A 14083-nucleotide genomic window follows, 5' to 3' on the forward strand; every position below is an offset into this window, starting at 1 on the left:
TGATGATAAATTCGAAAGAACAAATTGAAAATGAAGAAAGTAATAGAAAAATTGCAAGTCTATAACCATATTGGATCATTAAGCAGGGATAAAAAAAAAAAGTAGTTTAAGGTGTGATACATAAGCAAAAAAGGAAGAAAAAAAAAACAAAGCAATAGTTATAATTGTAAGAGCTGATTCATTATCATGATGATAAAAATGTTGTAACATGCTTAATAATTGCAGATTCGTTGTCATGAAGGTGACAACGCTTCAATGAAAGCTGATTCATTTGTAAGAGCTGAAGCAAAGAGAGTTTTCAAAGAATGTTCTTGCCCCGTTTATTCGATGAGCTAGTCTCTCCAATGTACAAGTTGTTGCTATCCATGTAAATTGTGAGCAAATAGTATCAAAGTGCATTTGTTGTCGCACTGAATTTTAATATTCTTTCATGGAAGGAAGGTTGTGTTAGTTGGGCAAGTTTGATTATTGCTCATATATGATATATAATGAACAAAATAATTCTATGGTTGCAAGAATAGGGCTAAAATTTCTTTGGACTGGTGTGATAGTACCTTGAGTAGACTTGATTGGATTGGTATTGGAGTAGGTATAATCAAGGATGTAGGACATGAGGATATTATATTAATATGGAAAAATACAAAAAAAAAAATGAACAGAGAAGAGCTTATACAATATAGAAAAATACAATTTGAACAAGCAAACTATGCAAAAATAATATGGTCTTCAGTTTCAACTTTTACATTTTATAAAATAATCAAATAAAAAAAGAGAAATAAAAAACCCTTAATAATCTCTCTCTATGCATATTATGGAATGGTGAATCGTGGCAGCACCAGCTGGTGCTTTCAGTAAATGGCATCCCCACAAGTGAGCCATAAAGTAAACCAAAAAACAAAATCGAGAGAGAGACCAAAAACATAACTAAAAAGAAATAATAAAGCCAATAAAAATAAACCACCATCAAACGCCATTTGCTTGTGAAAGCCATTGTGACGATTGCTAACACCAAGCACCCTAAGCCTGATGCAAGAAATAGAGCCACCTTGACGAGTTCAGTTATCGTCCATAGCCACCACTATGACAAAGCATCAAGGCTGACTGGAAACCAAAATGATGTCGCAGACCTATGACAAAGGAAACCATAAAAGAAACAGAAAGATGAAAGACTAAGCAAAAAAAAAAAAAAATTGAATGAGAATGCAAAATTGAAATTCAATTAGTAAGATAAGCTTATGGAATTAGCAAAGTCAATCATTGGCTTTAGCTCATCACCGGAAACGGAGGAGAAACTCGGGACATTACAAAAGCAAAAGCATCTCCTACTTCCCTTCTACTTCGGAATTCTTACTCTTGATCAATCCATAGCAATGACAGTTGTGATGGGGTAACAACAACAGTGTAGCAACAATGGAGCGAAAAAGGCAGTGGTGTAGCAACAGTGCTGCAGCTACAACAGAGACACCAAACAAACCAAGAGAAAGTTTATTGAAATCAATAAATATTATAATATACTATAATTATTTTTAGATTTTAATCATATCAAATGGAGCCAAACCACACAACGACAATGGAAGCTGATAGGGACTTAAAGCACACTAACCTGCAAAAAAGGAAATCAAAAGAAAGAATGAAAAACAGACACTGAACATCAAACAAAATATCAAAGGGAAAAGTAAACACACCAGATGGTGCATGCTAATCGAGACCTGCAAAAAAAAAAAAAAAGAAGAAGAAGATGTAGAAGGAAAAGTAAACTCGAGGCTAAACATCTAAAATCCAAAGTAGAAACCAATGACAGATGCTGGTTGGCAAAGTAGTTGTTAGGCGACTATTCTTCTTCCATCTCCTATAATAGATAACAGGTGCTCATTCAGAGTTCAAACACCGAGCCTCACAACAAAGAATAACAGGATGAAATCAACAGAGAAGAAAAAAAGAAAAACAAACCGAAAACCTCAGGAAGAAGTGACTCAAAAGTCGAAACACGTATCCTGGAAACCCAAAGGCATCCTGCAAAAAGGAAAAATAAAACATAAGAAAATACCTATGGCTAGGGTGAGTGGAGGAGAGAAACAGGGAGAACGAGAAAATAGATACAGAGACAAAGAGGTGGGGAACAATCTACCTCATACATTGTATAAGGGGAACAGAGACAGAAAGAAACATGGGGCACTCTTTCTGGTGCTTGCCCATTCTCTTCTTACCACTTCGATCCTAGGAGCAAAGCATGGAAGCTATACGCCAGGGACCAAAGCGAAACCGCCCAAAACTGCCAGTAGAAACGAAAAGTGAAGAGACGGAACAGTGAGAAACTTCAATGCGTGGAGTGATTTGCTAAGGCAAAATTTTCCTCGGCAGAAGTGAAACACAGTAAGAGAGAGAGGGGTTTGACTGCTTTAATGATATCACACTCTCTCCCACAGTCTCTATCTTCTTCTCAGGGTAATAATCCGTTTCACTCTTTCTCTTGTTCTTCTTCTTCCTCGGTTCATCTTTCCCACTCTCTCTCCCTCTCGCTCCCACAGTCTCTCTCTTCTTCTCAATTCTCAAGGTACCACCGCCACTGCAACCACTAAACGGATCGAATTTGAATCGGATCAGGAAATATCCGAATTCGAATCCGATTAAAAATTCGATATCCATCATTAATATTCGAATTCGAATCCGATTAAATATTTGAATATTCAATTCGATTCGAATTTGACTAATTAATTATTTTAAATAATTAATAAATATTATATATATAAATATATAAATTATATAAAATAATTAAAAAAATTATATATTATATATAAAAATTAAATAATCGATCGAATTCTGATATTTATCGAATCAAATTAGGTCATATCCGAATTCGAATCCGATTAGTTATTCAGTATGAATAGGATATTCGAATTTGACCAATTAACTATTCGAATTATCTGAATTCAATTCGATTATGTCGAATCTTGAATTCGAAATCGGATTTTCAAATACCGTTGACACTCCTACTACTCTCTTCCACCTTCTCTCCCTCTTGCTCCCACACTCTCTCTTCTTCTTATCCACTCCCCTCTCCTATTTGGCAGGCCCTCAATCTTATCTTCTTCTATACTACCACCATCACCTATGGGTGTCAACGATATTCGAAAATCCGATTTCAAATTTGAGATTCAACATAATAAAATCGAATTCGAATAACTCGAATAGTTAATCCGTTGAATTCGGATATTCTATTAATACCGAATAGCTAATCGGATTCAAATTCTGATATGACCTGATTCGATTCGATAAATATCTGAATTCGATTGATTATTTAATTTTTATATAAAATATATAATTTTTTTAAATGTTTTATATAATCTATATATAATAATTAAATTATATAAATAATATATATATTTATATACTTTATATATATAATATTTATTAATTATTTAAATTAATTAATTAATCAAATTCAAATCAAATCAAATATTCAAATATTTAATCGAATTAGAATCGAATTTTTTAATCGGATTCGAATTCAAATATTGCCTGATCTAATTGGAATTCGATCCCATTCAGCAGTCGGTCAGTAGCGGCTCTTCTAGGGTACCACCGCCACCCGTCTCTCCCTGTTCGATTGTCAGGCCATCGATCAACTGTCAATTAGTAGAGCTCGGGACACAGGCCCTCAGTGGTTAAAAGCATGCCTCGGCAGCTCAAGACCCTCGGTAAAAAGCATCAAGCCCTCAGCGATTAAAAGCGTGCCTCAGTACACACGTTTCTCGCCTCCGATGCCTCTCACCAATGAGTCATCTACACACGTGTGAAACTCACACGTGTAAATATTTATTACCATCTCCCAGTCACGTCTTCTCTCTTATGCCCTTGTGCTTTAAGTATATATATTTGGATTGGGTATACTCAATTCATTAACAGGAGATGAATAGGAATGACAATTAACCAGGTTTTAATTGGACGCTATTTGAATTAAAACCAAACCAATTTGTACATTTGTAATGGTCTCGTATAGGGTTGAACCAATATTTATCATATGGTCTCCCATTAACAGTCCTAATTGGGTCCAAGAATTGGCTAGCGAGTGCCATTTTTTCATTGGCAAAACTAACCTCAACCAATTAGTCTACCCTATTCCATTGTCTATCTCATGTTCGCTCGTTTCACAACCCACTTTGGTTTGGATGGACCCATTATGAAATTTGGTTCAAAGACTGAAGTTAGATAGAGGGGCATCATTGTAATAATGTAATCTGGACGGGTCTTTGATGTATTAAAATCAGGTGTTTCGGATTCGGTCGGATTCCCAATTCTATTCGGACAAACGGATAAATTGGTAATCAAACCCGTATCACACAAAGACGGAGCGGGAGCAGTCGAAAACCGAGGCGAGGAGTCCTTGCTCCTTGATAGTTGATACGAGGGAGAGCCGGAGAGGAGTGAGGTTGATCTCTCTGGCAAAAATGTTGGGAATTTCATATGGGGAGCTCTTCCTCTTACTTGGAGCCACTGCTGCTCTAATCGGTGATCTCTCTCTCTCTCTCGTACACATAGATAGAGATAGGCATGCACCTTGTAATGCGTAATGCTTTGGGAAGGATGTTTAGAGCACCAGATTTACAATGAACTTTTGGATTCAGAATGCTATTTTGGATTTGAGTTTTTAATTTATTTTTCATTTCCTGAAATTCTTTTGTGTTTGTTTCTAACGTCTGTTCTTTCGGTTCATTTGCTTTTTTCCTCTTCGAGATGCTTTTGAATTTTCTTCTCTAAAATCTTTTTGGGTTCTTATTCTTCGAGTTTATTCTCCAAGGAAGGAATTGGATTTGTGTGTTTCATTGGTTTTAGGTGCTAAGGATCTCCCAGTTATCGCCAGAACAGCGGGGAGGTTAGCCGGCAGAGCAATTGGGTATGTTCAATTAGCTCGTGGACAGTTCGAAAATGTTTTGCAGCAGTCTCAAGCTAGGCAGGTATTTCTTCTCTGATCTTTTTCCATTTCTGGGTTGAATCCTCTTCCTTCCAAACAAGTGAAATTATTTGTTTGTATCTCTTATATTGCACAGTTAGATTGAACTCTTTAAACTAATTTGGATTGATATTAGAAGAAATAATGTAATCCAGTTTCTTATAATTAATGGTTCTTTATTTAATATTTACTTGACTTGTACTTTATGTCTCTCAATTTCATTACTCTGCTACTGTCCTGGTTTTGGCATTGCACTATCTATCTAGTTCAGATAAGAAAGCTCTGAGCTCGTTTTGGAACCGATCATATTTCTCAGAACTAAGAAAATGTTGATTCTAAATTATTTTATCTTGACCTTTAGGTGCACAAAGAACTTCAAGATGCAATTGCACAGCTAGAAGCAATTCGTTATGAAATTCGGAGCATATCCATCATGAATCCTGGTCCAATGACTCGCGGGCTGATGGATAATCCAGAGACTTCACCTTCTAGTAATGGTATTATAAGAAGTTTTTTCCCTTGTCTTTTTCTTCTTATATGTATTTTGTTGCATTGCTTCCTTTTATGAGTTTTGAATTGGCTATATTTTCTTTGGTGCTAGGCATTAGTGTGCCTGAGAAGCTTGATGGAGAAGACAACTCAACGAACGCCATCCAAAAGGTTCCGCTTGTCATACTGTTTTTTTTAAATGAATTCTTATCAAACTCGTGATTATCATTGAAACTAGGCTTTTGCAAGTGTTTTTTCCCGAGTATCTTGATGTATTTATGTACATCCTTCACTAGGACTATACTTCAACAACTTCAGGTTCATCTGATTTGCACAGTCAAGCCACTACATATGCAAGATTGGCTGAATCTGCAGCTTTGAAGGCCAAGCTGAAGGCCGGTTCATTGAAAGACAATAGAAATCTTGAGGAGCTTAATGATAAAGCTGGTCTTTTCACTGTTCTTCCTGTTTCTGCAGAAAGCACAAGGTTACTGCCAGATCGCAGGGGTAATGGTCCATCTAGGTTCATTCAATAGTCAAGCATATTAATTACTCCATGTTGCATTTCCCAAGGTGTGGAAAACTCAAATGGACATTGCAAAATCCCTCTTAAAGAACACAAATTTCCCCAACAGAAGACCATCGCCACTTCTGCTACCACTGATCCCTGTGACCCAAAATAAACTTCAACAACCCCCACCCTATACCCAACTAGTGGTGCATGGACATGGACACAAGAGTTGGAACTCATAAACTTTCAGTAATCTGACTTGGAAAGATAAAAAATGGATTCACAGACACGCCTAAAATTGGAAATTTCTCTTAAAAAATTGTCTTGTGAATTCTATCATCATATACTTATAGAAACTTTCATAAGTAAATTAAAGTTTATTTTTGTTACCTACAGATATTCTATAAGAAAAGATGGAACCGACTGTGTATATTAGATGTTCATTTATGTTAACTAAACAAGGAGAAAGAAGAAAACCATTTGTATAAGTGCTCTCCCACCCATTAGAATCTATGGTGTCAGTATCTGACTTGAGTCCAACATAGGCACTTCATCTGTTTAAGAGAGTCCATCTAACACTGTACCCAGCCACTTCCAAAACTAACATAATCTCTGCTTGTGAGACCCTCTTCCCCTTTGACCCCTTCCTTTTCCCCTTTGTCTTGTTGGTAACCTTCAAAACCCCCATTTCTTTTCTACTCTTGTCTTATTTTCTTTGCTGAACCATTGATAACATCTAGTGGATCATATGATGTTCAGAGCCATCAGACCAACTTCCCAAGGCTCCAGCCAAGCATCATTATGCCCCCTCTATAATTTGAAATCCATTTTTCTCCATTACTATAATATGCTTGGACAAGATGAAGTTGTTGTGGTGGGCAAGAAGCAATACTACAAAAGACAAAACCAGAAGACACTGCATTTGATGGTCAGGGTGGCTCATTGGGTTACAACTTTGACATACTTTAGGGATGTTTCATATGACATATAGCAAGGAACTGATAAGAGATGGCTGGCTGCCCGGCTTATCATCTTCTAGAGCTAGATTAAGGATTTCTTGCCATCCACCTGATTTTCCTTGAATCAAATTGAACTTTGACAGTTGCAGCGTTGGTAATCCTGGAAATTCAGGTATCAGGGGTGTTTTCATACAGGCAGATGGCTCCGTGAGGGCATTATATTCAGGGCCAATTGAGTTTAGAAACTCAACAAGGGAAGAACTATTAGCAGTATTGCATGGGTTGAAATTGGGAAGCCCCTCCATTACAGAAACTTAGTAGTGGAGGGAGACTCTAGAGTGGTGGTGGGATGGCTAAGAGATAATACACAAGGAACATGGATGTACAGAATACAGATACGTATTGAGGGAGATTAGCAAGTTGGCTACGTTTCAGTGGGTGCCTAGAAGTGCAAACAGCATGGCTGATGCTTTAGCTAGGCGAGGGATTAATACATCTCAAATGTATTAGGAGAAGATCCCCAGGGAATCCTTTTGTATGAATTGATTTGGGTTTAGGTAGCTGTTGTGCCTACACTTCTTCTTTGAGCTTGTACATATTGTTCATTTCTTTTTCCTAATAAAATTCTGATTGTTACTGATAAAAAATGAAAAGAAAAAACAAAAGATATTGCATTTGATGGAACTAATGTGATGCAAGAGCTGAAGAGTCAGTTGGAATTTTATGATATTTTATGTATTTCTGTATTTTTGGACAGTATGGGTATTTTTGTCATTTTTTGCAATTTTCTGTGGGTTCCAATGATAGTGTTTAATTTTTCTAGTTATAGTTTGTATTTAAAATTTCAGAGCCATTGCATAAGTAGGACTAGAGTTATTGAGTCTTCTTTGAATTGAAATAGGATATAACAACTTAGTTTGAGTCTTACTAGGATTATTGAGTCTAACATTTTGACTCCTAAGGCTATTATGAGTCTAACAGTTTGACTCATAGGATTATTATGAGTTTAGAGTCTATAAATATGTATGGATGTTTTACACAAAGGCAAAGAAGTTTATTGAGTTTTCTTCAGCTTATGCTAGCTATGGTGAGTGATTCCCATGCCCTAGAGTGATTCTAGGCACCCTGTGAGTGATTCCAGGTATTTTCTCTCTTATTCCTTCAAGAAACCATTACATCCATTAACAACCATAACATTCTGATTCAAGAAGACCATTCAACATTCTTTAACGACTAGAACTGAGCTGGTCCTACATCAGTTTGGTATCAAAGCTATGTTCTCACAAAGTGACTGATTCTATAGGCCTAGGGTATCTTCTAGACAATCTTACAAGTCTAGAATCAATGATGATTGAGTTTCTGAATCATATGAAGGGTCTTTGGTTGACTTATTTGAGAAGATGGTAGAAGAAAATAGATTTAATAATGTTGGCTACAGGAGTAAGGTTTTCAAACATGTTAGAAGAGAAAGGGAAATACCAGATTTCAAAGGAGATGATGATCTGCAAGCACTCTTTGATTGGGTTGCTGAACTAGAAGAATATTTTGATTGGCATGATATGTTTGACAGACAAAGGATTAGATTTGTGTGCATGAAGCTGACGGTTCATGCTAAAGTATGGTGAAGAACTCTTGAGTAACGACTAGAAAATAAAGGTGATGATCCAATTAGTACATGGGCAGAGATGAAGAGGTGTTTGCAAAAAAAGTACATCCCACTAAACTTCCATGATGATCTATATATGGAGCTGACTAATTTTGAGCAAAAGAAGAAGCAACAGGTCAATACAAAGAGCTTGAAGTTAAGGGGAAGAAGGTACACAGTTGAAAAGAAAGTAGACGATTCCTTGCATTTTGATGCCTATCCCAGAGTTGAAGTTGAGGATGAAGCTAAAGAAGAAGAATTTCAAGCTATAGAAGTTGTCAATACTAAAAATCAAGAAGGTGCAGGCCAAGCAAAAATAGAAATTGTTGGAGTTTCCAACACCCATGATCAGCTTGAGGTTAATGATCAAGAAGAAATAGAAGTGGAGCAAGTTAAAGAAATTCATGTGCAAGATACAAATGTGCTGATTGTAGTAGATCCTAGTACGAAGTGAATTTATGTTACAAGATCAACTAGAACTAATTCAAGAATTACAACCTAACATAGCACAAGTTCCACCAATATCAACAATGGAAGGAGTCCTAGAGTTTGTTGAAGAACCAAGGATAACGCAATACATAGAGATGGTGACTCCTAAATTAGAAGTTGAAGGAAAAGTTCCAAATGTTGCAGTTGAAAATTTGGATAAGCGTGTGGAAGATTAATCACAAAGGCTAGTTGATGAATTAAGTTTCAAGAAATTAATATTATTAATGATTTAACAAAGATGGTTATGAAAGGTAGTGTTCAGAAATACGTTTCTTTCAAGATCCTTTTCTAGTTCTGTGTGGCCTCTACTCTACAATCCAAGCATGTAGCTGTGGGAAGTCCTACTCCTTTTGTAATTGGGGCATATCAACTTTTCATCCTCAAGTTCTTCAAAACTCGAGGACGAGTTTTTTTGAACCAGGGGAGAATGATATAGGAGATGAAGAGTCAATTGAAGTTTTATGATATTTTATGTATTTCTGTATTTTTGGACAGTAGGGGTATTTTTGTCATTTTTGCAATTTTCTGTGGGGTCCAATGATAGGGTTTAATTTGTCTAGTTATAGTTTGTTTATATTTAAAATTTCAGAGTCATTGCATAAGTAGGATTAGAGTTATTGAGTCTTCTTTGAATTGAAATAGGATTTAACAACTTAGTTTGAGCCCTACTAGGATTATTGAGTCTAACAGTTTGACTCCTAAAACTATTATGAGTCTAACAGTTGACTCCTAGGATTATTATGAATTTAGAGTCTATAAATATGTATGGACGTTTTACACAAAGGCAAAGAAGTTTATTGAGTTTTCTTCAGCTTATGCTAGCTATGGTGAGTGATTCCCATGCCCTAGAGTGATTCTAGGCACCCTGTGAGTGATTCCAGGTATTTTCTCTCTTCTTTCTCTCCCAATTTTCTCTCTTATTCCTTTGAGAAGCCATTACAGCCATCAACAGCCATAAAATTCTGATCCAAAAAGACCATTCAACATTCTCTAAGGACTAGAACTGAACTGGTCCTACATCATAATGGTTAGCCCCAAATGTTAAATAACAGGCAAGCAGCTATGATAGGTATAGGTAGACCAAGAGGATGTGGATTGGGGTAGTAAGAAAGGAATTATAGGTTAGGTTTGTGGTTTAGATGGATTGGAATAATGGGATATGATTCATGTAGTCAAATTCAAATAGGTTGGATACGGTTTTAGATTTAGATAATGATGATCATGATGACCAAGACAATGGACTTATGCCAACTGAATTTATAATTGTATTTTAAGTCATTTCAAGTGTTTAGGCTTTCAATACCTTACCTATTCTAGAAGTTTATTCTTATGGTAACTGAAACCTGACCAGCCTCCTTCCCTACCTTCATAACTTCTTATGGAAACTGGAACCTGGGCAGCCTAGGTTCTCTCTCTGATCAGTGTCCCCACATTTTTTTTATCAGCAATCAGTGTCCCCACATTTTCTTTTTCCCTTTCCTTTTGTCAGTATTAGAAATTAAATAGAAGAAAATAGATTATCCAATTACTCAGGCTTGCATACTATTAGCTAAGGTGGGTTTCTTTTTTTCATTTTTGAGGGTTTGGCTGGCAATTAGCTGAAGGCTACGCAGAAGACTCTGTGCCTCTGAATATCTTCAGCTTTTCTTGTATTTCTTTTTTTTTTTTTCCTATGTGAATGTTCTATTTTTGTATTATTATTCAAGTATAAGAACTGAATTAAATTTGCCCAAAATTAGTCCTAGGTCTATTACATGGTTAATGAGATGGAACTATGAACACTATATACATGTGTTTGCTTTATACACCAAAGGATGAATAAAATGTATTTTCTCCTTCTTCCAATGTCTACAGAAGTGCTCAAACTTGAGGCCATAAAAATCATTCAATATTGACAGTTTGATACCCAAAAAGCCAGCTGCCTCTCTATTCTCTTTGTACCCACATTAACTTTGCAACTTTTTCTTTGAAAGATTGAGTGGTTTCTTTCTTTCCATAGGATGCAGTCTCTTGGGCTGAAGCCCCTTACTGCCCAGGATGCTACCAAAGCTGTTAAGTCTTTGGGCATGACACACTAGCATTAAAAATAAATGCTTTCTATATGATGCAATGGATGAAACAGTGGCACATCTATTGATCCATTGTTCTATGATCATGAGGTGACTTTTCTATAATATATTCATTGAGCTTAAACCCCTTAGTGTGGTAATTTGGCTGCCTATGAGGAACAAATCAAAAGTTCATTTTGAAAGCTGCAGAAAATGAGATGAATTTGATTTCCTAATTCCTCGTGGGAAAACCTTGAAATTCTAGTGTGCTTAAAAATGCTGTGATATCTGCACTCCAATTGTGATATTTGCTGATTGTAGAGGAGATTTGCGAATCCCTGCTCCAATAGTGATATTTGAATCAAAAGTGCTCATCTCCTTATTCATTGATTATGAATGAACCAAGGAGTGAAGCTTTATACCATTATAAGGGAAGACAATAGGGATGGCTCTTGGTTCCTTTGGTTTTGCAACAGGGAGGATGGAGTAAACATCTCATTCAAATATGTCCAAAGATCCCCACAAACAAGAATTTGGGGATCAGCTATCCTGTCATAGTCTAGAATTCCAGGATACCTATGTGCCTAATGTACTGGTGTCAGACACAATATATACCTGATACAAAAGTAGATACTGCATGGATGAAAGCTTCAAGGATATGTTGATGGAAATTGCCATCTGATGGAAAATAATGGAAATATGAGATGTTGCTCTTGAATATGCTTGCCGTCTTGTGGATCATGTACACATTGTGCTCATATACATAGTGGGCATCTTCTAATAGTATCAATGTTAAGTGCTGATTAAAAAAAAGTATCTATGTTTAGAATTGCTTTTATGCTGCAGACCCCTTGATGCAGCACTAGCTGGTCTCATCCATGTGGTTTAGACCCATACCCACCATACAACTCACAATTGCTAATGTGTCCCAAGACTTTGGTTTTCTATTTGTGAGCCCAGAACTCTTGGTCCATGCCCCACAGCTCATTTGTTTTGCCCACAAGCAAGTTGGAATGCCTAGCCTGTGGCCCTTGGCAAGCCCATCTTAGTAGGACCAAAGCAGAAGCAACTACAAGAAGAATATTCCAAGGAAACTTCGAAGAGATGAAATTGGGGTATGGTTGCTATTTTATAATATTAGTTTTTTGTTGTGCAAAATGGCTTGGCCTTCTTCTATAAAGGATATTGTATTCTTCCCCTTCCGTTTAGGTGAATGAAAATTTTAAAATTTGTGTCTGCGACTTTGTTGTGATCTAAAAAGTGAGATTCCACCATCCTGTTCTTTTTATTAGTGAAACTAACCGGACTATTGGAACCTAGCTATGAAATTCTACTAGTAGTTACCTCACTCTCTTCTTTTTCTCCATTATACTTCTTCCTTGTATTTGCACCTGATAGAAAAAATGATCTATTACAAGTTGAAGGGGCTAGAAGAGAGCAGACCAAAAAAGAATGTGGGTGAAAATAATAAGAAATGATTTAAGCACCCATATCTTAGCGATGGATATAGCACTGAACAAAACGGAATTGAGAAACAGTATTAATGAGCCGACCCCATATAGTCGGGACAAGACTTAGATGACGATGACTTCTTCCTTGTATTTCTTTCCTTTCTTGGTGAACCACCATTTAAAGTTTCTTCTGAACTCTTGGAATTTCAGGGGGAAAAAAAGAAAACTGAGCTATAACATTGGAGTTTGTGCCACTGTTGCAATCTCACCTTGGGTTATGTGTTCGCACCATCCTTCCTCATGCATGTCGAGATGTTACTGTGTGCATTTTTTTTTTTAGTTTTAAAGAATTAACTGCATAGTGCCTGAACATTCACTTGTAGAACAGTGGATGCTTTCTGTTGAATAAATGTGTTTAAGCAGTGGATTCATGGCAGATGATGTGAAAGGATCAGATATTGTGCTGGAAGCAGTTCTAGAGGCAGAAGTGGCACACAATGCTAAACATTTCTTTGCACAAGCTCAAAATCAGATACAATCTGAATGAAGGGTAAATATCTTTTTATCTATCATTTGGGGATGAAAATGGGCCAAATTTGGAGCCCCAAACTCTTGCCACATGATCAGAATGGTGCCTTTCGATATTTAAATATTCAAATGCCAATGACCCAGGTGGTCAGTTGGCATCCCAGCTCGTTGGCTCTCTGTGGTATGGTTAATGGGCCTCATTTGCACCTGCTCAGTCCCCACCCCTGATTCCTCTGTAATCTGTACTATGTAATACCAAAACCAAAAAATATTCTAACTGATATTTTTAGTAAAAAACACAAGTTAAAGGTTTAGTACAAGGGTGACATTTATTAGATGGTCGAATAGGCAACCAATCCAGAGGGTCCCCTGCTTGGTGGACAGCTCAGATTGAGAACATCAATCTTTGACGTGGCAAAAATACGATGTCTAGACAAGCTTCTTAACCCGGTCTGTTTTTTTTTTCCTTTCAAAGCATGTTTTCTGTTGTTTTGCAACCTTGACCTTTTTTTTAAGGCCTTCATTTATTTCGATGAGAAAACAAAGTAAAAGTATTTTTTTAAAGGGTAAAAAGACTTAAACATCCCCTGATATTCACGCTAAATTCTAAGACCTCCCCCGTGTTTTCAAAATAGACCAAGACCTCCCTTGTAAGTGATGTCGTATTGTCATTGGGCAGAAACCTCCCCTCCATGGAAAATCCATTAAGATCTAGTTGTATGTCAAGTACGGTTAAATGTTTTCAAAAACCCAATACTATCCCTAATTTCAATGGACAAAGACCTCCCCTGATAAATGATTTATTTTCGGTTAATGCCTGCCATTCTTTTGAATAGGAGTGGATTCGGGTCAAGCCAAGCCAAGTCAAATACTTGGCTATTCGAGTTCGGTTCGTAGTAGTGTTAGGCTCAAGCTTGATTCAAGCTAGAGGCTTGAGATCGAGTTTGGCTCAATTTTAAAGCTCGCAAGTTTGAGTTTGGCTCGGCTCGAGTTTGATTGCAAGCCAAGCTTT

General features: G+C 36.7%; 1 protein-coding gene and 1 long non-coding RNA gene across 7 annotated transcripts; one reads left to right on the forward strand and one right to left on the reverse strand.

Moving 5' to 3' along the window:
* Positions 1-690: 690 nt before the first annotated feature.
* LOC104609563 (uncharacterized) lies at positions 691-2559 on the reverse strand. 5 transcript variants are annotated; one of them, XR_737286.3, is made up of 3 exons: positions 2129-2557; positions 1559-2013; positions 691-1450 (listed from the first exon to the last, which is right to left on the reverse strand). It is a non-coding gene; the product is annotated as an uncharacterized LOC104609563 (long non-coding RNA). The 5 variants fall into 5 exon arrangements; XR_016084181.1 differs by having other exon boundaries at positions 691-1127; positions 1352-2013; XR_737285.3 differs by having other exon boundaries at positions 691-1127; positions 1276-2013.
* A 1774-nt stretch (positions 2560-4333) lies between these two features.
* Positions 4334-13385, forward strand: LOC104609562 (uncharacterized). 2 transcript variants are annotated; one of them, XM_088899618.1, is made up of 6 exons: positions 4334-4509; positions 4834-4955; positions 5313-5448; positions 5553-5611; positions 5737-5947; positions 12754-12954. In XM_088899618.1, the coding sequence occupies exons 1-6, from the start codon at positions 4449-4451 to the stop codon at positions 12771-12773; spliced, it is 609 nt and encodes a 202-aa protein (XP_088755744.1). In that variant the 5' UTR covers positions 4334-4448; the 3' UTR covers positions 12774-12954. The 2 variants fall into 2 exon arrangements, with proteins under 2 accessions (XP_088755744.1, XP_010274211.1); XM_010275909.3 differs by lacking the exon at positions 12754-12954 and adding an exon at positions 12981-13385 and having other exon boundaries at positions 4337-4509.
* Positions 13386-14083: the final 698 nt, after the last annotated feature.

This window comes from Nelumbo nucifera, chromosome 3 (genome assembly GCF_055504915.1).
Source record: "Nelumbo nucifera cultivar China Antique chromosome 3, China Antique-T2T, whole genome shotgun sequence".
In the NCBI taxonomy this organism is placed as follows: domain Eukaryota; kingdom Viridiplantae; phylum Streptophyta; class Magnoliopsida; order Proteales; family Nelumbonaceae; genus Nelumbo; species Nelumbo nucifera.